This window comes from Sesamum indicum, linkage group LG3, assembly GCF_000512975.1.
Source record: "Sesamum indicum cultivar Zhongzhi No. 13 linkage group LG3, S_indicum_v1.0, whole genome shotgun sequence".
Taxonomy (NCBI): Eukaryota; Viridiplantae; Streptophyta; class Magnoliopsida; order Lamiales; family Pedaliaceae; genus Sesamum; species Sesamum indicum.
The window spans coordinates 10,862,654-10,889,927 of record NC_026147.1 but is presented as its reverse complement, the minus strand read 5'-3'; the positions used below and the strand labels follow the sequence as shown (position 1 = coordinate 10,889,927).

The following is a 27,274-nucleotide window of genomic DNA, read 5'->3' as shown; positions in this document are numbered from 1 at the left end:
ACAAAGTTTTATAGTATTTGGGCCTTTTAGTTAATAGTTCACCCACTAGTTAGAGGAACTGCTTTCCCTCCGTCGGCTGCAGCAGCAGCACTCACCGATTGTGGGGCGGGACAGCGAGGAAGAGGGATGGCAGAAGAATCTGAAAAGCGGTTTGAAGCAATAATGAGGAAGCTCCTTCATACTCCGCCTAAATCCAAGACGAACGCTAACAACAGCAGGTATTTCTTTGATTTTCCCCTTTTCCTGACAAATCGGAAGCATTATAGCGAGTTTCATTTTAGTGTAATTTAATTTATGTGGGTTGGAATTCGTTCCTTTCTCTTCATTTGATTTCCAGTCAAATCGATTTCACATTGTATATAGGCACGATTCAGCGGTCAAATTCTTAAATAATCACTTTTCTCATGAAATTTTTGTCCAGGTAGTAGGATATTTGGAATTGTCTTGCCCCGCTCGCTACTTTCGTTGCTATTTCTAATTGCAGTGGAAGTATTGTTATCTTTATTGGCAGTTCTAATTTTTTTTGGCTCTCTCAACTGATTTTTGCAGTATGCATGGTGTTCACACATTAAGTGGTCGAAAGCGCCCGCATTCATCTTCAGCGCGGACGAAATTAGCAGGCAATGTAGACTCAGGGACCTTATTGTCGGTTTCCGTAACATCAACTCTAGCGCCAGCCTGCAGGCCTTGGGACCGTGATGATTTGTTTCGGAGGTTGTCCACTTTCAAGTCCATGACCTGGTTTGCTAAGCCACAGGTTTGAGACCTTTATTATACCAAGTTCTGTACTGTAATTTTGATGTGTCTGAGGACTTGTTCAAACTTTGTTTATGTTGTACTTAATAAATGTTCCCACCTAATATAATGAATGGGTTGCTAGAAGGCTTTCAATTCTGTAACACTTTTCAAATTTTATTTCCCCTTTTCCACGGTGGTTGTAAAATGTTACCTTAATCCAACTAGTTGTTTCCATTTTTTATATTCTTAATCGTGGTGATCCATTTAGTTTTCTTGGAACTCTTCTTTACAATAGTAAACAGTAAAAGAATACCTTATTCCTGTCTTAGTTTACTTGAAAAGGTACCGGCTTTACAGTTGGCAAAACAGCTATTTTGAACTTTTCCAAAAGCTGTAAATTTGTTAGATTTTTGTATAAATACATAAATAATGACACATATATGTATATATGTCAATTCGTGTACCTGAATATATGTGTCTGTACTATATGTTTTTGGCTGCATCCGGATGAACATTAAATTTGTTAGCTACTAGAATTGTACCTAATGGAAGGTGGTTGGTGATTATTTTTTTCTTGGTTATGTTATTGCATGCATTGTTTGAAAAGTCTTCTGCTCAATGGACCATCATAAGAAGGGAGCACTGTGCAAGAAATCTGGCAGAGAGATATGTTGCTTATTTTTACGAACAAGAAAAGCATGATTGGTGTATAATGGCCCCTTAGTAAAACATGTTATACAATTTAACAAACTGTGAAGAGGTGTGAGGACTTTAAACCCTAACATTCTTCATACACTTGGAAATGAAGTTAAAATTTTTGTAGTGTTCAATGTAAGATGCCCCAAGATCTCGTCAATTGCTTCTGTGCAAAGTGGGGGTGAATACAAGTGAGAGCATAAGAAGCTAACATTGTCATTTCGGGAACCAGGGATGCCTTTGTTTGATGGGTTGGGAAATAGAATACATAAAGGAAAGGGGCAAGATTCTAACCTGTTGAAGAAAGATATGGAAAGGAACAACTGGGTATTCCCCCCCTCTACGCTTACCAACTACCAATGCATTAGTAAAGCATAATATAAGTGAAAATCATATCTGAGTAATTAGTTTCTAGTGCTTCAAGATTGAAGAATCAGTTATATCACTGAAAATCATAGAAAAAGCTTTCCTTATGTAAAAGTTGCCATTGCAAGTTGATTTGGGACCTGGGTATTGTATTTTGTACTGTACAAGTTTGTTTCATGTGGTGGCTAAAAGATTAATCTTCTCAACTGCCTTGTTTTTTCAGAGAGGATAGTGAAATTAACTATTTCAAGTTTTGACACTTTTCCTCCTTAATGTCTCGAAGTCTGGAGCTAACATTGGTATGTGAACTCCATGTGCTTTCATCTTTAGATTTGAAATTTTAATTCCACCGAGAAGGCATTTCTTGGAACTGATATTTAAAGAATGAAGATAGAACGGGATGTTGCTAAGTGCTGAAATCAATGAATATGTTCACTATGAAGATCTACTAAAAGTGCACATTCAAAAAGTCTATATTAAGGATAGAAATTTCTTTTGGCCCAGCTCCTGATCAAATTGTGTGGTCCTTGGTTGGAGGATGTCAAAGATATGCTAAACTTCTATCTCCACATTTGTTATGAAGTAGAAATTGACAATACATTCTTACAAAACCATCAAGCATAAGTCCAACATTCACTCTCAAAATTTTGCCTCACATGGAAATGATATCGATTTTCTTTTCTGATCGCATTTATTTGTAAGCCCATGCATTTTAGAGGTGTAACTGTTAAATACTGCCTGCCCAATCAACAAATTGTATTTTCATTGTGGTGTGTTGGTCTTTCTTTTTCATAGCTTTTTCGAATGTATGTATATATAATATGATATAAGATAATTCAAGTGGGAAATGACATAATCCATACTTTTAGGTGGTGAGTCCTTTGGAATGTGCTAGGAGGGGTTGGCTTAATGTAGACATGGACACAATTGCTTGTGTGTCATGTGATACACGCCTCCTCTTTTCTACTCCATCAGCTTGGACGCAGCAACAAGGCAAGTCATACTTTACCCCAAGTAGCTTTTCCGCACAATATTGTTCTTCTCTAGGTTATTCTATGGTTAACAAGTTTATTGAGGGAAGATATGAAAATATGTTTTTAGCACAACTCCTGACTCCAGATTCTTTATGGTATATGCACAATCAGTTGAGAAAGCAGCTATGGTATTCAGCTTGAAGCTGGATAGTGGGCATAAATCACTATGCCCTTGGATTAATAATGCATGCACGGAAGATATTGCTAAGTTTCCAATTGTATCACGGGCTGATTTGATTGAAGATTACAAGAAACGCCTTTTCTCTCTGTCACAGCTAATAGCTCTTCCAGTTATTTTACCTGTGGCCATTGATAACATTATGAGCTCTCAGCTGGAGCAATTTCTTAGAGAATCTTCAAGTTCAGGATACAAGTCACCTCTTGAAAAGTCTAGGACAGAGCTATCAGGAGATGTACCCAAGTCAGTTTCTTCCATCTCTTATTATCAGGTCTGGGTGCAAATTTTTTATTAGTGCAAAAGATATTAGTCACTCGAAAGGAAACATGTGAATTCATATCCTTGATTCTTCATGCATGTCTTTGCCATTTTTATGTAATACGTTGCTGCTTATCATTATATTGATTTTGTGCAATAGGAATTCTTGACATGTCAAACACAGCTCTAAGTTATTGAGGCTTCATTTATCATATAGCTTAGATTACTTAGTGAGCTAGGATGTGAAACTTTATCGAAAGGTGTGTGCCTTTGGGGTTTGAAGCTTCCAATAGCTTTTGCAGAATGTTGTTACAGATTGTTGTCTGCTTGAGAGATATGGTAAAATAAAAGGAGCAGTTCTTGGTAATTTTCCCATGAAATCATGCATCCTCATGCCCCCCCTCATATTATGTAAATGATTCTTTTCCAATCCCATGAGTTAGTTGTGCATGGTAGTTTCACTACAACATCCATATGCTGATACTGAGCTAGGTCCATAGCTATAGTTCTTTGTTTATCATCATTTTCAATTGTTTTTCTCACTAAGTTGTTTTCTATAAGAAATGCTACAATCACAACAGTAAAAGTAAAGAGTAAATAATGACTTTTGGAAGTGTGCAGGCGCAGAAGCTCATAAGTTTATTTGGCTGGGAACCTCATGTGTTACCTTATAAAGTTGACCTCGAGGACGGAGAAAATCAGTCTGTTAAAGATGCCAATGTAATGGTTACAACCGGACAAAAGCGCAAAGTTAGCATCTATCATTTGTCTACTGGTGAGGACATGAAGGCTTCTGCTGAACTGCAGTTTGATCCTAGTTCTGTTGTTCTAGACTGCAATCTGTGTGGGGCTAGTGTTGGATTATGGGCTTTCTCTACTATCCCACGCCCTCTGGAGTATTTAAGATTTGTTGGACTTACGGAAGTAAATGGTAGAAATATCTCTACAGATTATGAGGTCTGTTCACAAGAAGGTTCTTCAGGCAATCAGATACATACTGGAAATCGGGAAGGTATCACAAATACTGTTACCACTGCTTCAACATCATTAGGTTTCACCATTGCAGGTGGTCCTCCACCGGCAATGCTGAATTACGGTGCAACCATATCCTTACCCATCATTGGCCATAATTTGAGAGCACGATTTTCAATGGAAACTGAAACAAATGATCAGTTGGCTGTCCAGAAGCTGCCACAAGTGGAGGAGGATCAACAAATGTCACTAGAAAGTGAAAATGCCACTGCAGAAGGAACTGTTGCAACACGTGGGATAGACTTCATTGCCAAAAACCCAGTGGAAGTCCCTCAAACTGTTCCAGAAGGTTCTATCTCGAATGTTAACTTGATTGAAAATCTGAGAACAATTAATTCAGCAGTTGCAGATCAACATAGGTTTGATGCTGAGAATAATGTTCTAAGTAGGAAGGATGGAGGGAATGAGTCTAACAGAAAAGAGATGGATGAGCCTAGAAATTGTGAACAGGGCAGCAGGTATCCAAGTAACCATCCAGACAGTCCTGGAATAGGGCCATTTGTGAAGCATACACCTTTGCCCTTTAGCCTAAGTAAGTGGATTCAAATCTCTATTTTTTGTTGTAAATTCATCATTCCTTATTCTGGATCTTGTGGTGCTTGCATAGTTGTGTTTTCACCCATTATCTTTATGGATGTTATCAATTATCTTTGGAGCTTGGTGATCAAAATAAACCTTAACTTAGTAGTTGACAAGCTTATCTTTCCAGTTTAGCATGTAACTGAATTTCCATTCATCTTGCATTCTAAGCTCTACCCACACTGTTTTAGGATTCCTTTGGTTCAAGTGACAGAAAAAGGAAAGTAAAAGTAAAAGGGGAGGGGAAGTGAAAGGGGGAGGGGGAGGGAGAGGGAAATAATAATAGTCTTCGTTCAAGTTGTTTGGTATAATTGGAAGGGGAATAAGTCTCAAATATTTCTCATTATTGAAATTGTGTTAAGAAGAAAAGACTAATTTTTGTAATTTACTTATTAATCCTTTGTCTTTATATTGTATTAGAAAATAAACAAGTTAATATTATACTAAAACAATTTTAGTATATAAAACATTTAAAAATCTTCTTAATAAAAATATTCGTCAAATAAGAATAAGAAATTTTTATTAATAAAAAATATTCATTACAATGAGTATGGTCCATTTATTTTTAACTATTCAATTTAAATAAAACAAAAATTACTACCAATGCTCGCAAATAAAGAAATTAAATTCGAACATCAGCACGTTGGTGATTTGGTTATCTTTTAAAAAGATTATGTACTGGTATTATTCCATTTATTCTCCCTAATCAATCCCAAAATTCTTATACATCCATTTTTACTTCCAGTTCTCTTGTACATCCACAGGTCATCCAACCAAACAAACCCTTAATGTAAACCAACTTTTGATAAAATGCTCACACAAATAAAGCTGTCAAGAAACTACTTTTATTAAGATGATAAAAAATTTGTGCCACTGGGATCTTAACATGTGATAACTGGCACATTTATTGTAATTCTTTCTTTCTTTACTTGTTATTTGCATCGAGCCATTGATACGATCTGCCATCATGATGATGGATAGTTGTTTATCTCATTATTGCAGGAGAGGATAAAAAACTACCTTCTTTAACCAAATCAAAGGAATTTGATCCCATCAAGCAGCACAGATTCTTTTGCCCCTGGATTATGTCGACGGGCAAATTTGTTTCTGGATGGAAGCAGACACTATCTGCTTTAGAAGGGAACAAGGAGCTCAACAATGTACCTGAATCTGACTTGATTGAGGTAAAAGAATATATATAGTAATTATCAAAACTAGAAAATAGAAGATAATGATTTTGTACATTGTGTCATTCTGATAGAAATAATGGGTGAATCCCCTAAAAGTTACATCTGAAAATTCACCTGAGAAATCAATTGCAGAATCAGCAGTTGCTAACTATGCTGCATTTATTTGATAAAAATAATTTGTTGCCTGGTGAATTCCATCCTGGTACACTGGCCAAGGTAATATCATTCTGCTACTGTAAGACAGGCTATGAGTGTTTATACCTTGAGATTTATGGAAAATCGACCCCTAACACGATCAAGGCTAATTGCATTGATCTTTAGTTACACAATGAAGACTTTCCTACTGGAACTTGAACGGAGATGCTGATAAGAAACCTTTAGAGATTTTGACTCCAAAGTTTACTAGACCAATTAGGATTTTCTATATCTGTAGTACACCAATGCTTTGAACAATTTTCTTGGATCTTGAAAAACTGCATTAAGTACCAGTACTTCACTGAAATAAGACTACAAATAAATCTGCCCGTGTCTGTTAGAGTAAGCTCTAAAACTTTTGTTGAATGTAATACTAATTTGTCCTTTGTACATAATGGGCTGACCTTAAACCAACATTAGTGAGTGAAAAAGTTCCCATTTACTTTATAGACAGGGTGAGAGATCTATCATGTGCTCCATTCACCATTATAAACGTAAACTGCCCTGGAACAGAATTACAATAGTGAAGCTGCTTTGAGGTAGAAAAGCTATACTTATGGTCTCAGAGCATTCTCATGGTTATTTCTTTTCAGTTATTGTGAAATGTTTTAGCAATCTAAGTTGAAGAATTAAACATTTCGAATGAATGCTAATCGCTAGCAATATGCTGTATCTCTGTTACATTGTACCTGCTTTGTGATAAGAGTACTGATTTTGAATTGAAAAAATGATCCCATTAGGTTCACTACTTTGCTAAATCATATTCATTCCAAGTTTGCCAAATTCAAGATTCTTCGTTGCCCGGTTCACTTTAGAACAACTAGAATGGATCAAGATTGTAGCTCATTGCTTATTGCAAATGATTTTATCATCAATGAGTTTATATAAGATAAATGCCTGTGCATGTGCTCAATTGCATACATAAACCACAAATGGAATTTATTGTGCATAATTGTGCTATTTTTATCTGTATGGGCCTGCTTGTATGACTGGGGATGCATCAAATTTAGAAATCCTATTGCCTAGGATCTAAGTCTTGTGTTTGGGATGATTAAAAACTTGGAGGGATGGAGACTGATTCCTCAAAGGTTGGAATCTTACATTTAAATTTAGGCATCAAAATACCAAATTTTGTAGATAGTAGATACTCCGGTTACTGCCTGAAATCTGAGAGTAATATTCTACCAGAGATTCTGATCTTTCAGAAACGTGCAGGCCAAGTAGATCTGCTATCTAATCCAAACAACATATTGGAATAGATAACAGGTTCTCAAAATTTTCATTGTTTTATTCCAATTCCCCTGGTGTTTCCTACTAAACAAATGGTTCCTATGTGTACGCAAAGAATTTACATTGGTCATTGGTAGACACTATTCTTTGACATTATTTAAATTCAAAATCTGTAGCTGGATCAAACTGGCATGATAGATTCTGAGCTTAATGACAGGTTATGATCAATAAGATTGTGAATGAGTCAGGTAGTTTTACTTGTGTTTCAGAGTTTGAATTAATGGTGCCTAGTTGATGATGAGTATTAGCTATTTCAACAGCTTGTTTTTCTGGTGGCAATTGCATGAGAACATATACTAGAGGATTGATGGTCAAGGTTATTATTGCAGGGAGAGGGAGGAAGAGAATGAGCAAGGGTTCTTCCCAATAAAGTGATTTGTGTATTAATTATTCGTTTGTTAGTTTTGTCGGGTGACAAAAACTACTAGCATTGTGACTTGAATTTCACTAATTGATGATTCTGAAATACCGGGAAGGAGGATGTTAGATTGTTGTTATGCATCGAAAATATGTAAGTTACTCCGAAGCCAAGAGCAGCATGTCCCGTTTTAGATCTTGAAGGCTGCCAAGTGTTAAGTTTGCATGAAATGAAAGAGTTATAAATTGGTTGAAGGTAATCAGCATCATCACATTCAGTGTAATTGCATAATATCTAGCTGATTTTATTTCTAAAAATAGAGAATTGTGCACTTGTCAGCAGGTTTTAGCACCGTTGCCACATGTCTTGTATCTTATTTTTGCATTTGGGGCATAGTTAGCTTAAAAGTATGGGTTCCAGACAAATTGCACATATGGTAGTTTTTCATATGAGAATGTAGTTTCAGAGTTATATGCTCTTGGAGGTCCTCTTACATATAGTTCCAGCTTTATGGTCTCACACTGTGACCCTAAAAATGACCAAGGTTGATGAAGTAGTAGAATATATTTGAAGTGCAACCAACTATTAAGTTCTCTGTTATCTTCATCTGGTAAAGGTATGCTAATTGTAGGTACTGTTACTACCGTGCAGGTGGATGATCCAGTTGCCTCTGTGAAAAAACTTTTCACCTCTCCGAATGATAAGAGAACCAAAGTTGCTGGTGGAAACTAGAGTATGAGATGCTACTCTGTCTGTCTTGAAGCATGCCGGACTCACAGTCTGATCTGAGCTAAGGACCAAGTAATGTCAATGTGATTGTGAGTTTCAAAACCCTGCAGCTCCCCAAACTGTTAGTTGGTGTTTTACTGAAGCTTCACAATCTCCTTTCCTATAGATAGGCAGTAGAAGACTTTAGCATAGAGGACAGCGAGAAATCTCTATTTGATAGGGGGAGCAGCGAAAAATCTGATCTGTACATGATATTTTTGCCTCATACAATTTTTTCAATTATATCGAATAGCAAAATTGCCTTCCTCATCATTAATGTGTTTGCTCGTGCACATTGGAATAGTAGTGGCCTTGCGGCCTCTATCTATAAAAACATAAAAGAGAATCATATTACATTGATACATGAATTTGTTTATGATCGTCTCCAGAAATACACAGCCTGGGATAGTGACAGCTTGGAAACATGAGGGACTACCTGGAGTATCCTTGAAAGAATGAATTAGATTTTTAAAGTAGTGGAAGTCATCCTATGAGTCCGCAATTTGTGATCACAACCTTTGAGTACGGCCGGTTGAAGCCTCTTTCTGCTACTACAGCCCTCTTGTCTCCTATCAGCTTTGCTACCCTATGCGCCACAATAAAGATTCCCATTAGTGAAAATGGAGGGAGACATCTTAAGGGACATTGAAGAATAGTGAGAGCTGAGTAACGGTCTGATACTTGGTTGATCAGGTTTACTATTTAAATAGATACTGTGAATTGTTAGATATACATGACAATACTATGTTTAAATGAGTAGGGGTGAACTGTGAACCTCTATGGAGCCACAAAAGCCCAGAAAGGAGTACCTGAAGTATGGCGAAGTGGAGTTCTCTTGCACGGTCTTCACTCGGCTGATTCTGTCGACAACATCCATTCCTTGCAGGACCGTCCCCACAACCAAAGCCGAGCCATCCAACTCCGGTGAGTCTTTAGTAGCGATCACAAACTCGGTGCCATTAGGATCCATGCCGACCTCTTCTTGATCAATTTCCAGCTTCCCTTTCCGGGCAACCAACTTGAGTTTTGGGGGTGGTTTTGATGGGTCTCTCACAATTATGCTCACGCTCCTCGCCACATTCTTGGTTCCTGTACAATTTTCATTTTGTTTCTCCCATTCTTCAACCAGCCTATCCACTGCCACTTCCCTCCCCGTTTTCCTCGCAAGCTCTGCATCCGCACCATATGATCTCAGTCCCGCGTGCTGCACATAGTTTGGCATGATTTTTACAAACTCTTTTCTGCGATAGCTCACGCCGCCCGCTCCACTTACAATATCGCCAAACCTAGCAGCACCAGCAGGGACACTGTCGCTGTATAATCCAATGATAATCCTACCAATAGCCTCTCCGTCTACAGACACATCGATAAATGCCTGCTTCGTGGGAGCAGGATCTGCACAGTTGGGACTGATCGTTTCAGCTCTCAGTGGGTTGGTGTTGGGGGTAATCAAGAGTAAAAGCAAGGATGAGGATGCAAAATCTCGTCGGAGGATGGGATTTGGATTTGGATTAGATCCAGAAGAAGGTGAAATTCTTGCACAAGGCGCCAATGGCTGTTTTATTGGCGTGAGATTGTGGTACAACACCCGAACTGAGCAATGCATTGCTGAATCTGTTGAGAGAAAAAGTTTGGTCTTGAGAGCAGAGATAGCATCTGTGTGTTTTGGATAAGAAAAGGGCTGCAATCGTTGTGGCATGAAATCCCTTTTTGGATTGATTCTGCCGTGTCCAATATCAACATCCCCTGCTGTTAGTTGCTAACGACAAGGTGCCTGTGAGAAATAGTACAATTATTCTTTTTTTTTTTTCTAAAATACATCGACACATTCTGAGATTATATTTAATAATATAAATAATTTATATATTTTGTAAAATTATAAATACACCCACTACAATGTAATTACACTGACACTAATTTTGTGAAATTTTTTCTACACAAACACTCCCTAATATACATTACATTGACACCCTTTATATCATACTAATATTAAAAAGAAAAAGAATACCATCAACACTCACAAATGACGGCTAATGATACTACTGCATTAATTTTTTTGAAACCAAAAATACCTTTCAACTGATAAGATTACGAATTTATTCAATTTTATAAATTTTATATTAATTGATAAATTAGTTTTCTTTCTTTCTTCAATATAATGTATTAATTTATAAATTTTACTCTTATTTACAATATAGTATAAAAAATTATTAATTACATGTACACAAAAATGGCATGCCGTGACGATTAATTTTAAAAAAGACAAAGAGTGTATGTATACTAAAGTCTAGCATTAAATGGTGTAAATGTAAGCTGTCATTATTATTATTATTATTTTTCTTGGGTGATTACAACCTATCCAAAACTTTTATCTAAAGAAAATACATCAAGATTTTCAAAACTACATTTACCTATACTTCAATAATGGGTATTAGAAATCCCAATATTTTTTTTAATTAAATGGGTCTTTCCGTTCACTAAAAGTTTCTCCATATTACAAGAACATCATCCATTAGAAATTTTTGTCACGTATTATTGTTGAAGTTTTTCTGTTTTATAATTAATCCTATATGATCTTATAATGCTTTAAAAACAATAATAAAATATCCTAAAGGTCTAATTAAAGACCTTTTAACCACAAGAAAGCTAAGATTTCAAATCCAAATTCAATCATAATACTATACTTAGATTTAAAATATTTAGATATTATTTAATATTCTCTCTTAATTATCACCTGTAGTATTGTACTTGCTATACAAATATAAAATTTTAAGTTAACTTCTAAATGTTGGTTTTGAACGAAAATAGTCTACTAAATGTTCTTAAGATTGTAACAGTAACCATACATGTTCATTAATCTTGTAAAAGATAGAAGATAAATGTAAAATATTATCAATATTGATACTTAGAATATCTATGGTAGAAAAGTCCGGTCCATTTGATTCAAAAGTTCAATCGTAATCAAGATAAAATTAACAGTAGAAGTCCAAAAGAGTCAAGGACCCCCGTAGACCAGCTAAAACCTATTGGTGACACCAAACTGGTGGCCCAACTAACTTAGTTGACACGTCAACAACACTTCACATTTTAGATGAACTGTCAATCCAAAATACAAATCAAGAGGAGATATGCTTGCCCATGGGAACGTTCTGGCTAAAGCCAACATGTAACTACTTCCCCCTAAATAAATTTGATCTAAGTTAGTTAAATAAATTCTTAATATATGAATTGTGGAGACTGAGTGGTAATCACATGAATAAAGCACTCAATGAGAAATAATCTGAATTAGGTTGTTATATAAGTGTTGGTACACCCTCAACCATAATTCAAACTTGGGAGGAAAGTTTTTAAGAGAAATTTGGAGGACCAAATTATGCATATTCGACCTAAAGAATCATCGATTGATCATGAGAAAAACAGAGTGAGGAAATAAGCGGCCGTACGAGTGGTGAAGAGTTAGGGGTGGCGTAATCACCACTGCTTGTATGGATGAAGTCCGTCCAATACAAGAAAGAAAGTGAAGACAGGTAAGAGATGGTGGTATGTTTGGCTTATTTTAGGATGAACACATCAATTCATTATATTATCATACATATAAACCAAGAAAATTAAACATTATATATACATATCAATCTTCACGCTTACGTTCTCTCTATACAAACAAAATACAATTTTTACTTTAACTGACAAAGAGGAGAAAATTGATACTGGCCCGACCCCTGCCTGAGTATAGCGTGTAGATCTAGTTTTCGACAGGCAGACACCTCAAAGTCTATTCCTGAAAGAAAATATCAGCAAAGGAGTGAGCCTACCACTCAATAAGTAAATAGCTAGCCCTATCTATATATGTATATCAAACACAGCCCAAATAAGATAAGTAGGCAACATGCATGGAATACAATCAATTTAATTCCAACATAATCAACTTCATCGCACCACATAGCTAACTCGCAATAAAACAACCAATTAAACTCCATTTCTTTTAGTTTGCTTACCAGAAGGTGATATCGTGTTTTTCCCTTCAATTCAATTTCACCGTTAAATAAGTTCAAGTGAATCCCCTTGACAACCGGCTCATTAATCCCATTTCGCATCATAGCTCTTTTCATCTTTTCAACAACATCAAGGGGTATTCACACCACAATTATATTCAATTTCCACTACTCCCTCATTTCCACATATCACCATTCTTGTAAGCAACTAGTAACGTAAAATTATATATCAATATATTCTCATTCTCAGACACTCACAACGCATCACACAAACATTATATTTCAACGTATTTTCTCATTCCACGTACACAATATAGTTAATCAAATTAAATCATTCACCACTCCTATATTTTCAGATAAATCAACGTCAGCATGAACCACAAATTTATATAATAGTAATACGATAAATAAAGAAATTATATATAGATTGTTTACTTACGTCGACCTTACAACGCTTCTATCTACTCAATCGATAATTGTTACTCTTTCACCTTATCCCTATATCCTATAATAAGTTATACCACATACAATTAATATATCGAGAATATAATAATTTCTTTTAAATATAATATTAAATATTATTCGTACAGTTTCTGATAATTCTCTAATATTTCAATTCTATCAAAATATAAATTTTCGTTTTAGTTCTTCTTAATAACTAGACACTTTAGGCTTCATAGAAATATTTATAATTTATCAAGTAATTCATAGGAATTCATTTAACCAAACCCCTTATATATTTATAACTATCATTTTTAATAACATTTCTAAATTAGATTATCATTAAAAACTTCATTTTTCCTCTTTACTAACATAATATTTATTAAATATAATTTTTGAAATATTTTCATGAATTTTCTATCAATTTCTCGCTATTATATAATTTTATTAAACAATAATACATAGAATTACGTATTTGGTTAATAATTCTGATGGAATTGTATAAATTAGCTATAGTAATATTCAAATCTAATAAATTTAATAATCTAATTAACCAACAATATCATTTTTATATCCACTTTGATATTTAATTCGACACTATTTTAAATAATCAAATATTCATCGCTTAATATAAACAACATTAAATAAATAGATTAATTAAATAATATAATTATATAAATTTATAAAAATTAAAATTACAAATTTCCGTACCTCTGTTTCGAAACCCGGCGCGAGAAAGGATTGCAATTTTAATATATGAGTGAGGCGGTGGGGGTGGTGGCCCACCAGCCCACTCTCAACTCTCTCCCTCTCTCTCTAATTATATATATATATAATATTATTATTATTTATTTATTTAATTAATTTTTTCTCAAAATACCCATTACATCCTTCTTGCATTTTCTTAATTAATATAATTTGCTCTCAAATATTATAACAGACTTCAATTTAATTCATTCAAATTTTATTATATTCCAAATTATGACCTATATAATTTATTTACTAATCACTAAGTTTCATAAAGATTTTATCAATTAATCCTACAATTATGTGTTATAATCTTTGGGGCGTCACAGGTTTACTTCCCTTTAGTTCCTAATCAAACAACATCCGATAGCGGCTTCATTAAATCAAGACGACACAAGCAACGCTCGACCGTAATCCGTCCGTTGTAGCCTCGTCTAACTCAATCCAAAAAGGGTTTTTTTATGAAAGAGATGCATTGGGAGTTCCGAAAACCGAATCCAAATAAGCATTATGGGTGACTGGATTGAAGTCCGGCATCCATTTAAAAATCGTCATAGGAAAACCATCAAGAAACATAATTTGCTTCAGCCGAAATCATCCTCATTGCTTAACATAATGGTATGCTTTACATTGATATCTCCAATTGAATGTGAACGAGGGGATAGGGATTCGGCAGCCGCATAGGGTTGGTGTTCGGAAGAATGGTGGAGGTCATGGGCTCTCTCTCTCTCTCTATTTGACACTTCCTGACTAATATATCTAATAGGAAACTTCAATACTATTTTTCAAATGAAAGTTATGTGCAAGCGCATAATAACACAAGAAGCGTTCAAATATGGTGTAAATACCAAAATTGAGCGGAAAGTGCACACATAGCAATACACACACATAATTGATATTTAAGTTACAAACATGCCAAATTTTCACCAAAAGTTTAAATAAATGTTACAAAATTGATAGATTAATTGGAAACTTCCACCACTAGAGCCCTGTCTCTCTTAGGAAGAAACCAATGGATGGAACACTTTCGACACCACAAAGCGTGCTAAGTTTACTAGCCTTTTTTAAAAGACCCGTGAATTGTTCAGAAAAATTGATCTCATCGTTTATTTTTTCTGGATTTAACTGTAGTGACCCTTTCCTTTATTGATAAATTATTTTGGTTTGTTAGGCATTGCGATGGGTTGTTGACAAAAAATAAGTTTGTTAATAAAAAAAACAATAAAACAAAGTATTCAAGAAAAGTCAGAAAACTCAGCAATAAAATTCATCCAAGATAATGTACGGATCAAGAAAAAGTTGTGTTAATTTGAGTTATTGGTAGATAAAACATCACATCCTATATATGATTGTATAAGACGATTCAATAATTACTCTGTAAAACGAATAATATTTCAATCTTATGTACCATTAATACAAAATTAAATAATTCGAACTCGACACTTGTGCAATATCAGTGCAAGTTCATGTCAACGTGATATTTTTTTTTTTTTTTTTTGACACTTTTTGAAGTTGATGCTTATTTTCAACAGTACTTTGGAATAATTAATTAGTTAGACCAAAATTACCTATATTAAAGTTGGACATTGTTGTGTGCTTCTTCATACATTGTTTTTCTTTTTTTTTCTTTTTTTCCTTTCATTCATTGTTGAATGCACCAACATAATAAATCTATCAAGCATTATTAATTTTTCAAATAAATTTACTAAGGATATCTCTAATATCTACATTTTTTTAAAAGAAAATAAAAAAAAAAAAAGTTGCAAGCAACTCAAGGTATACACTAAAATTAAAATAGTTACTATTTGATATTTAATTCAAATATTTTGGACGTTGTCTTTACTTTTACCAAATTATAACAAGGACCAATCTCATTGACAGTGTGAAAAATTACTTCCAAATTATAATTTCTGGAGTGTCAATATTATAATTTATCTTTGAGTATATTATATTTTGCATTCGAAACATGTCCGTTTTTACACTTTCCATATAACTTTTTTTTTTGTATCAACTTTCCATTTCAACTTTGTGAAATTTATAAATTACCATATATGATTGTTTTTCGGACAAGTTTTGTATCGAAAAAACATCACATGCTGTGTACATGTGATATCAAAGGACAATGTGATGCTCAGATGAGATGCAGTACACTGCATGTGATGTTTTTCTGAAAAAAACATTCATATGTTTGCAAGTTTTGTAAAATTGATATGATAAGTTGACATAAAAAATAAAAAATAAAAAAAAATAGAAGAAAAAGTGTGAAAATAGGATCAGTTCATATGCCAAAATATAATATATGTTTTGCCTTTTTTACTTATGCCATATTCATTTGCTAGTGACGTGGAACGAAATTGAAGAGTAAATTTTTTTATTAATAATTGAATATTACTTAAATACTAATCATTAAAAATTAATAGAATTTTAATTTACATATCAATCTTAAGCGAAATAACATAACCATTAGGGTAGTTAAATAAGTCTATTACAAAAGCTAAAGACATGTTGACTGTAGCACCTTCGACACCACTATCTTTGAATATTGATCTTGCTCGAAATATGCGACCTTGACTGGTAGATCGGGTGTGGCCACGTATTCTCCCAAAATTGAGTGATTGGGTCCTGCGGATAAAACACAAACATGAGGCTTGTCGGGTATATCCCCGACAACAACCCTCCGACGCTCAAGTTAAAGTTAATCGAGGTAAAAATGTGCAATCTAAGGTTTAGGTCAAAAATAGTAGATAACAGTTAACTCAATAAATGATGCACCAGGGTATTTATAGTTCTAGGTATGTACGGTGAGTTGGGTCACGCGTCATCATCTAGACATTAGCACCTCTGATCAGACAGCTATCATCATGTCGGGTCTTCGGTTCGTGGGGCGGGTTCTTTCCGACCCACTTCAATGGGACGCAGGTCTTGTGTAGGCAGATTATGGAAGTGCCCCTCATTAAGGACATTTTTGATAAATTGGGATTTTCCCCATCAAATACCATAAATTATTATATGTTTTATAAAAAAAATTCATTAAACCAATAAGATAAATCTTTTATTTTCCCGTTAAGTTATTTGAAGTCAAGCAATTAAATACTTCATCGAAGTTTTATATTTAATCTTTAAACCGCAGCACTTATCAACATAAAGAAATGAGAAGCTGAAGCTTCCAATTATAACAAATCTTGAAATACGGTTTCAGTCAAGTCTGATATCACTATAGTTATGTAGTTAGAACTTTCAACTCATGATGATATTGCTGACCCACCTGATAAGATTTGCAGTGTGGCTTATGATTCAATTTAGTTAGTCATTGTGAATTATTTTCTGAAAGAAAAATATGTGGCAAGAAATGAGCTATCTATACACACACATATGCAGTAAGATATATTTTATGCGATGACACCAACCAATGAATATTCGCATGCAATCACAACTGATGTGAAAGGTAACACATATCAACTATCATATTTCAATCCACAACATAACACACAATGTTATTGCTAATTTCTTAAGGCCGCGATACCCAAGTCGGAGTGCATCTCTCGATAATCTTTGCCGGCTATCATCATTTCAACCGCAATATCATCTTCTCCCTCCCTCCCTCCCTCCCTCTCTCTCTCTCTCTCTCTCTCTCTCTCTCTCTCCCCCCCCCCCCTCTCTCTCTCTCTCTCTCTCTCTCTCTCTCTCTCTCTCTCTCTCTCTCTCTCTCTCGCTTTTAATATTACACAACACACAACTCGTATGATATCTTATCATCAATCATATCACACAGCACACAACTTGTATGATACGTCACATTATCAATATACTACATAGCACACAGCTCGTAGATATGTCACGTCATTTCTATTGATTGATTGACAGGACATAGCTCGTAATCAATCATATCATCATAAGATATTACAGTATGTCCCCACTTAGATAAGTCACCTCTTTATATCATTTATAATATTTTTATCAATGACTTAATCATTTAACTCCAATTCACAATAAAATAGATAGCAATGCAAGTCATTCATTCATCTTCCTTATACAATAACCACATATAAGCATATAATAACAACTTCACCGACCAATCAGTAATCCACATAAATAATCAACAATCCATGATCAAGTACACATACAAGTATATAAAAAGATTAAAGATAATTTTAATTTCCTAACTTCAGGCAATTCTCATTTTAGTCCCGTAACTTACTAAGGTTCCATTTTAGTCCATTACAGACAGCGCATGAAGAGAGAGGGGAGAGGGAATAATGGGTTAGGTTTAGGGTTAGGTAGAATATATAGTAATGTACCTGGGTCGGGTATAGGGTAGTGGGTCCGGTAAGGGCCTCCAGGTGGGTCGGCTTTAAGTGGACTTAGTAGATGGGCCGACCAGTTAATGGGTCTTGGGCCATAAAATTACAACAATAATTAACCATTACAAAAAGTAAATTACAACGAGCTCCTCTAAGATTTAGCATAATTACGAGTACCTCATTATTGTTTAAAAAATTATAAAAATCCTTGATGTTTGATAAAATTGTGTAATTCTTGAATAGAGGTCTGAAATTCTCAACTTTATCCTTGCTGTACTTTTTTTTAAAAAAAATCACATGAGGTGAGTGAAAAAATTTAAATATTAGTTCTTTAAAAGTTTAAAGAAAATAAGTAAAACTATAATCTCACAACGGCATTTTGGTCTGTTTATCATAAAACAAAGGGATAGAAACCTAATAAACTTAACGTGTTTGACTAATTATTAGACAATGTACTGTCAAAATCAAGGAGTGCATTGATAATTTATCAAATAATAAAAAATATTGTAATTACAACAAATTTCAAGGGAACTCGTTGCAATTTACCATTTTTGTTATAGTTCTGGGCAGCAAACATTCAATAAACAACATTAGGCACTGAAAGAAGAACATACGAAGAAAGAATCAGAATATGGTGTTGACAAGCATCTTCCAAAAATCATCTTTATAAGGTAATTTGAAATGATCTGTAAAGAAGGAAAGATGGCTTGCATTGCACCATTTCAAATGCACAATGTTTGAGAGAGGGAGAGAAGTAAAAAGGTGGAAGAAAGCCCTAAATTCCTTGCTTTTGGAGGAGTTTTTGCTGTCCAAAAATCTGCATAAATTTCGGACAGTTTTCTCTTGATTGCTTCATGTAATTGTTCACTGTTCATATCAACTTGTTTCCTATGATTTTCAATCATCCACAGTCTCTTCTGTAAGTCCGCAGTGGAGTTTCTGGTCATCAAGAAAAGGTGTGTATCTACTCAATTGCATGATATTTTCTGTTCGGACAAATTTAATTTTAGTCCTGTAATTATTGGGAAGATACTTTAGGTCATTTCCGAATTTTTGAATATGTAATTGAGAATTATAATTAAGAAAAAAAAAAAAGCTACATTTCATCTAAATGCTATCGAGAAATGCTAAATTTATTGAAAATTAGCACATTAGATAGGAACGTGCCAAGCGTGTAATAATTATTGGTGAATTTAGTATTTCCGATGATATTTGGACTGGTTGTGCTAATTTTTTTAATTATAGTCCTGAATTGCAAAATTGTAATTAAGAGAGGACTAAAATTGTCACCTCTGACCAAAATTGCATTTATCCCTTTTTTCCTCCTAATTTAGAATTATTTTGAATCTTCTCTGAAATTGCAGAAGTAAATATTCTTGAGTGAAATTTTTTTATCCAAATCAGATTTGTCTAAACTAAATCAATTATAGAGCAAGTGTGATACACTTATTATATGATTTGTCACTTTTCATTAACTATACACCAATTGCACGGGCAAGTATATTACACATGCGATGTAATTGGTTTAGATCCGACCAAACCCGATCTGAGTTTGAAAATTTCCATTCTTGAGTAGCATAAGTTTGTTCATCATAGGCACAACTTTCCCATGATTTCCTTGCGTAATATATATGGTTGTTGGTACGAAATGAAGAAATGGTATCGAAAGAGAACAAACAATTATGATATATCAAGACACTAGAAGAAATAAGACTTTTCGTTAGGTTAATTATTATAGTCAAAAGTGAAAAAACATGACGAACACTAACTAATCGCAGCTGCACAACAGTTATTAACTGGTATTTATACGGTCAGACTAAAACATTAGTCATAGCTACAAACTGCAGGAAATGTTTCGGCCATGACTAAACTATTGCGGATGCAGATTAAATGTGTTTAAAACTTAAGTTCTTGCATTGAATTTGCTTGATCGTAGTAATTTATAATGAAGGGAATAATGCAGTTACCGCAGAGACAATATCAAGCAATTCCTTGGCTTGTTTGAACAGGAAGGCAACAAGGAATTGCATGTCTGATACACATTCTTTTGCAATCTCCTCATTTCCCCAATCTTTCTTTAGCTATAAAGCTTCAAAAATACATAAGAGCAAGAGATGATTGCTGGTTTTTTTTGCAGATAAAAACAGTAAAAATTAGCATTAGTCGCTCCGATCTGATCCTGGAAACATTTCCATCAGACCAACGATGCTGCAACGAAGCTACGACGTAGACGACGACGACGACGTCCGTTTCGCCACTGCGGTTGCTGCTTCTGCGCACGCAATACATTCCCTTGACGAAGCCGGTTTGCATGTTCAAGTTACAAAGAGAAATACTACCAGAAAACAAGAGCCCTTGAGGCCACCACAATCAGGTACGTACATTATTACTCTTCTCATCATGTCGAAATATATATTGAGAGAGCGTAAATTACATCGTCTGATCCCCTAAAAAGTTAGGTCTGATTACACAAACATCTCATATTATATCTAGAAATTGTAGTTGTGATTATAAGTACATCCCCTGTCATTTTTCTGTACGAAGGTTCCGTGAAGAAGCCATCTCCAAAAGACGGTCGGAATTCGTCGTCTCTGAGGCCTACGCTTCCGGTTGCTGCGGACCAAAAGCAAAAGGAAACTCCAATCAGAAGTTCATATAGTGAAGCAGATGCTTGGGAGAAAGCTCAGATAGCAAAGATCCGAAAACGGTAGGGTTTGTTCATGGAGCCAAGAATGCTAGACCTCATGCTGCAAACTAGACTGAACTTATGTTGGGCTGAAATTTGATGCTTATTAAATTAACGGGTTAAATGAAATTTACGCTATGTGATATGTGAAACGAAGAAATACTCTCTGTAAAAAAAAAAATAGCAAATTACTTTATGTGTTTCAAAAGATGACGCAAATTACTCCCTATGTCAATGGCTTACATATGGAGTAATTTGCTTCATTTTTCAAAATATAGGGAGTAATTTGCAATTTTATGCTCGTTTTCATGTCACATGGGGTGAATTGCATTTTTTCCTTAAATTAATTAAGGAATTTCTTTTTCTTTTTTTGTGATTTTGATTCTGTTATTTTAGTATTCATTAAACTTAGTTCCATAACTCACAAAAATTTGTAATTTTAGTCTCAACCACAAATTTCGTTAAAATTTAACGAAATCATAAGTAACTGACCGTTGATTTAAGAGAAGGAGCACGTGCATTGTGCTTCGTTAAATATTTAACGGGACTTGTGATTGAGACTTAAATTACAAGTTTTTTTGTAATTTATAAGACTAAATTTACTGAGTAACAAAATAATATATAGAACCAAAATCACATAAATTGCAATTTTCCCGGCCTGGAACACACAACATTAGAACGATATGAATGTTGGAGGTGCATCGAGAAATGGTCTGTCATACGGCTCTTTTAAGTCGATTTATATGTATATATTCTTGATATTTGATAATATTCGTTTGACAAGTGAGGGCCTCTGAGTTCAGGTATGAGAAGATGCAGTCAGAAATTCTGGCTTGGGAAAATGAGAAGAAACTAAGAGCGAAGCAGAAAATGGAAAGGAAAAAGGTCTGCCGCTGCCCTTTTTTTTTTATTTTTTTTGTCGTAATTAATTATCATGGTTTTAAAGTTAAAATTACTCGTTTTTGCAAATGGGGTCAAAACATTGCTCCTTAGCTGAAAATCGTGGCAAATGTCGGTTAATAAGTGATCAAAACTTAAATTTTTCAATCATTTTTTAATAATATTGATTTATTATGATTTTTAAACTGTATTTTTAAGTCGTAATTTGCAACGAATTCTTGGGCAGTGGCTGCTAATTTTAACTCAATATTAGTGCATAGGACACATCGATAAGTAAAGCAGAAGGGATTGACATTACAATTTCAGGGGGAACTGGAGCTGAGAAAATCAAGAAACCTGCAACACTATTACAGCAAGATAGCCAGGATTGATGACATAGCTGGTGGAGCAAGAGCTCAGGTCGACGAGAAACGCAGACAGGAAGAGTCTGTCGTCAAGCAGAAAGCAAGCAGAATGAGATTAACCGGAAGAGTTCCGGTCGACTGCTTCTGCTTCTGACTGAGCACTTATGAGCTCAAAGAAAAGTTGTACATATATGGAGTTTATGAGACAATGCAAGTTTTAGTTTTCTCGTTGATATAATCAGAATGATCATACACTTCTTTATGATGAATGCCTCTAACAATAAATTTTCTATTTTACCTTTTTCAACTCTTTTAGGGTAAATTATACTCGGATTTTCCTGAGATTTACTATAATTACAAATATACCCTCGTTGTTTAAAAATTTTCAAATATCTTCTAGAGTTAAACAGACGTCTAACATATACTCCCTACAATAGGTTGTTACAGCTCACAAACGGGTATTTATTAGATGGCAGTTAATTTCAAATGAGTATTTGTAATTTTTCAAATAAAGAATATTTACAATTATGACAAATTTTAAGAGAGCTCGTTATAATTTACCATTTCTTTTAATCTTCTTTTGGTATACTACAAAAGTTAGACATTTATACAGTGAAAAGTAATTGCAACAAATCACAAAGACATAAAGGGCAATAAATATAATATTCTTTTTGTTTTTGAGTATAAATATTGAGATTCTTATTACTATCCTAAAAGTAATTGTCATTACTTACGCGTAATTTTTTAACTTTATAAGGGGCAGTTTTGTACATTACGTATTTTGGTTATTTTTTTCTTCAACCCTTTCTCGGAGCAAAATGATTCCTTGGCTCTTTCCAGTCAATTTTTCAGTGGATTATGGTGTCTTCATACAATTCTCTGAAATGGTGGAGGTACAGTGTAATATAATAAGAGTTCAGGGATCTAATTATAATTATCTCTTATCTTATATTGAGAGTTATATATGAGAACAAACCTGTGACCTTCCCAACTCATTCATCCTACAAGTGATAAATCCACACATATCTTCATCTTCTAACATTGTTACTTTTCACCTCAGCAAAGCACAGGAGAAAGCAGCATAGCAAATTATTAGCAACAAGAAACTGAAACCCTTCATGAAGCATAAAAAAGGGAATACCAACTGAAAGGGACACTTGAAAATGTCTCGATTCAGCAAAAATACGTGAACCACCTAAAATCCAGTAAAGACACTCGAAAAAGGCTCACAAACGCATCAATGTTTCGTCATGAGAGCCATTAATTTAACATATTTTCTTTATAGACTTCATTACTGAAGATGAATGTTGTAATAGCAAATAGCAACTATCAAACGTTGGTAATACACTAATACTTATTGCATTGATGAAATGCAGTTGTGAGGGTTTGACATGATACATAATCGGTTATCCCACTTAAGTTTCAACCTCATACATGACCTCAAACTCCCATTTCAGTATGCCAAAGCAGCAGACCACTGCCGATGATTTATCACATATGCACGTTCAAATTTATATCTATTTCTAACACTTTCATACAGAATACAGTATGCATGGTAAAATCAGTTAATCCGTTGTATGTTATACTATATGTCAGTGGCCCTAACAGAAACGGAGCAACCAGAAAATACATGTCATTGCATCCTATTCTTCAGGCAATCTCTTGCAAGGAAGATGACTCCTTTTTGTCTAATGATATGCTAGTCACTTTATGATGATCTCTGAGAAATTCTACAGCCATGAAAGTGAGAGCTGAAGCTGGGATATACCACGTAATTCTGGGAATACTACCTCTGAACATTCCCCTTACTCCTTCAGCCAACCATATCTTATAAAGAGCATCCAACGATCCATTATACCTGGAGAAACATTTTTTGCATCAAGAATATCAGAACCATTTCAACTTTAAAGGAGAAAAAGAAAGGCAAAGTCATGGTCAGAAAGATTAACAAGAGATTGTGTGGAGTCAAGTCATTCAGGGATTGCATTTTCAAGGGAACTACTGTAACTTTCAAGCCTATCCTGGGTTTTTACCTTATTCAAGGTTAATAAACAGCCTGAGCACTTGATAACACAGATAAAGGGAGATGGAGGTAGAGGAAGGGATATAGAAAGAGAGCATTCTGATATATCTCAATTTGGATAAATAAGTAACATGAAGATACAAATGCACGAGGATGGAAGAGGAAGAGGAGTGGCTAAAGAAGCTGATGTGTTAATTAAATTAAAATGAAATTGAAAAGGTTGGTCTTTCAGATTTACACCACAAGTCATTGAGATCTTCAGGTAAGCTTAAGCCGCAGTCATTTCATAAGCTAATTAGTGTACAAGAAACAAATGACCCTTTTGGGAAGCAATAAAAAGAGACAATAGCCAAAATTTCATTTTACACCACACATTTTTTGTTTTTCCACAGAGCGAACCAGAGGAACAAAAAATATTTATTCCATATAAAGAAGTCATCAAAACAGTGCTAGTACCTAGTGGCTATCCCTTGTACTTGCAGTCTGGTTTTGACAACATCCAGAGGAGTAGTGAGATATGCACTCAAACCTGGAAAATGTACAGGATTGTCTTAGCTTATAACTTCTACGAATGATTTAGGCTAATTGCATAATCTTTAATGTAAAATAATGTACATACCACCAGCTAATCCTCCTAATAAAAGCCCCTCAAAAGAACTATTGATATGGAGATTTGCATTAGGAAATAATTTGTGTTTTCCATACTGCGTCATGTTCTTGAAAGCTTCATAGAATGTAACCTGAGAAATATGAACAATATATAATTAAAGAACATTATATGGCTGTACAGAAGAATTTTTACCAAATTTACTTAAAATTGACATAACATTGTTAGCAAGTGAAGAATCATTAATGCCATGCACATGGAGACAGGCAGAAGGGGAGCATCATTTACAGATGTTGAGAAGAATGAATCTCCTTTATTCTTAACATAATTTATATTTCCCTAAAAATGAAATACAGCTATCAATTAAAAACCAATGGAAGTGCAACAAACACACGTATCATTCTCTTTTCTGCTAACAAGAACCTGAACCAGACGGCACACATGACATTGACATAATTTTTCTGTAGACCTCTGAAATTTTCCTAGACAAGCTGGTGAGCCCAAAAGAAAAGCGAAAAAAATGCTTAGACATTGATTATGTGAAATTTCCATGAAGAAACACATTTCTCCGTCCGATTTGTGTTCAACAAGAATCTGATGGATGCAAGACAATGGCCTTTTCCATAAACTTTTGTAATTTTTTCTGGATAAGCTTGTCATGGAAAAGATACATGAAAAAATTTAAAAAGAGAACATGGCAGTCCAATAACTAACACTAGGTGAAAGAAATAACACGACCAACGTATTTAAATACTTATTGAAACCCAATCATAAAATATAATACCATAAGGCCAGCAAATGGAACATCTCTTGCAAGCGTGGACCAGTATCTGCGAGATGATACATAAAAATACTCAATCCTTCAAGATCATAAGAGAGGAAAAACAATAAAATTTCCAGTATATGATTACACAAATGTAAATGCCAAATGTAGCTAATAACACATTTACATTACTAAACCTAGCCAGTCAAAGGTACAGCAGAATAACACCTTTACATCACAAAACCACTTTGCACAATTGAATGGTATAGCACATAAAAATCCTATCACCATGCCACTATCTTCTTTTACATCCTGTTTTCTTCTCTTGTTCCTGCTGTTTCCTCACAGACATATTGGCCAGGCAAATTCTAGGAACAGCGTGATACTTGCTTGTATGACTTAATTCATTTCTTATTACTTAAGTGAGTCATCTTTGAAATTGATCCTCTAGCAAAGATGGGAAGAATTTTTGACATAAATTATCTAGCAAAGAAGTACATTTTTTGGGGGCTCAGATCAAATATAGTACCCTGCATATAGTCCTTTTAGCCCTTGTTCCTTCCATATCGAACATCCAGCCTGAAACATTCCAGAATAGTAGCCATACATGTGCATGCCATGTTTCGCTCGAGAACCTTCCTTCACCACAACAGATGTCCAGTACTTCTTGGAGCCTTGGACCTGCATGCGCTGCTTCATCACTTCGCAAGGAACGTATATGAAGGATCCAAGTGTATCTCCTGAACCACATATAGAATGAAAGATATTAATTTGAGTAACTCAAAGACAAAGCAAGCGTGCACCTACAATTGCCAAGAAGTTTTCAGAACCAAATGCCCCATAATGTTCCCATTAACCACCAAGGTGCAATTTATAAATATAAACAAAATTTTCAGAAAATTACCTAATGCTCCAGAAATGAAATGTGCCCAGTGACCACCAAGGCTAGGATGTGATTCTTCCATCCATTTCTTGGTGGATTCTATGACTCCAAAATAAGTAGCTCCAGTAGCAAGAGATCCCATTATTCCTGGTGCTATTCCTCTGTAAAAGCCTATCGGACAATTACCATCTTAACTGAATTGCATAAAGAGATAACAGTGCGCCATATCAGCAAATTAAAGGCAGAAAATTATCACATACACACACGACATATAAGGTGAACAAAATAAAAAAAATTAGATAAGAACTATGACTTACCAGCCAAACCATCCGTAGCCCAAACAGCTCGAACCAATTGTAGTGCACTATTCTGATTCTATAGAATAAAACCATCAGAATTTACCCACCAGTTTCTCGATAATCTCAATCCTACATTCAAAAACTTTAAAATAAAAACCTTGGATCCACTGAAAAAGGCTTGGCTTTGCATGCGTGTCTTGATGGTATCAACAGGATGCATCATTCCTTCGCCGAAAGCGCCCGCAATTGCACCCCATAAGAATTCCCTCCACACTAAAAATGCAGAGTGACAATTAATCAAACACATTTACGGCATTTTGAATCAATCAACCATCGATCAAATGCAAAAAGTACTATTGCACATTAAACAACCCCTTTCAGCTGAATGAGCTCTACCTAAGAATTGATTGTGGTTCGAGCCACTGAGGCGATGAGATTTTGCGGGTTCGTCTCCTGTAGAGCAGTCGACAGCCATGAAAGAAGGTGGAGTTAGTAAGCTAGCTAGCTAGGGTCTAGGGTTTAACACTCTATCCAGTATCGGTAGAAGGAATTTTTGAAGAAGGCGGGTTTTTTGAGACCCAAATAGGACCCATTTAAAGTCCCCCC

The 27,274-nt window shown here is 34.8% G+C and overlaps 4 protein-coding genes across 5 annotated transcripts; 2 read left to right on the top strand and 2 right to left on the bottom strand.

Annotated features, from left to right (window-relative positions):
• Positions 1-8,955, top strand: LOC105158011. The gene is made up of 7 exons (XM_011074606.2): positions 1-218; positions 550-757; positions 2,670-2,793; positions 2,946-3,283; positions 3,892-4,834; positions 5,884-6,065; positions 8,566-8,955. The coding sequence occupies exons 1-7, from the start codon at positions 127-129 to the stop codon at positions 8,644-8,646; spliced, it is 1,968 nt and encodes a 655-aa protein (XP_011072908.1). The 5' UTR covers positions 1-126; the 3' UTR covers positions 8,647-8,955.
• LOC105158012 (peptidyl-prolyl cis-trans isomerase CYP26-2, chloroplastic) lies at positions 8,706-10,486 on the bottom strand. 2 transcript variants are annotated; one of them, XM_011074607.2, is made up of 3 exons: positions 9,492-10,486; positions 9,119-9,268; positions 8,706-8,803 (listed from the first exon to the last, which is right to left on the bottom strand). In XM_011074607.2, the coding sequence occupies exons 1-2, from the start codon at positions 10,379-10,381 to the stop codon at positions 9,166-9,168; spliced, it is 993 nt and encodes a 330-aa protein (XP_011072909.1). In that variant the 5' UTR covers positions 10,382-10,486; the 3' UTR covers positions 8,706-8,803; positions 9,119-9,165. The 2 variants fall into 2 exon arrangements, with proteins under 2 accessions (XP_011072909.1, XP_020548293.1); XM_020692634.1 differs by lacking the exon at positions 8,706-8,803 and having other exon boundaries at positions 9,009-9,268.
• Positions 19,014-22,360, top strand: LOC105158112 (remorin-like). Its single transcript, XM_020692370.1, has 5 exons — positions 19,014-19,119; positions 20,301-20,537; positions 20,708-20,870; positions 21,653-21,734; positions 22,056-22,360. Exons 2-5 carry the CDS (start codon positions 20,369-20,371, stop codon positions 22,245-22,247), a joined length of 606 nt encoding a protein of 201 aa, XP_020548029.1. The 5' UTR covers positions 19,014-19,119; positions 20,301-20,368; the 3' UTR covers positions 22,248-22,360.
• On the bottom strand, positions 23,421-27,268 carry LOC105158010 (uncharacterized mitochondrial carrier YMR166C). Its single transcript, XM_011074604.2, has 9 exons — positions 27,065-27,268; positions 26,826-26,941; positions 26,687-26,744; positions 26,391-26,540; positions 26,016-26,226; positions 25,508-25,553; positions 24,736-24,856; positions 24,573-24,645; positions 23,421-23,951 (listed from the first exon to the last, which is right to left on the bottom strand). The coding sequence occupies exons 1-9, from the start codon at positions 27,141-27,143 to the stop codon at positions 23,744-23,746; spliced, it is 1,062 nt and encodes a 353-aa protein (XP_011072906.1). The 5' UTR covers positions 27,144-27,268; the 3' UTR covers positions 23,421-23,743.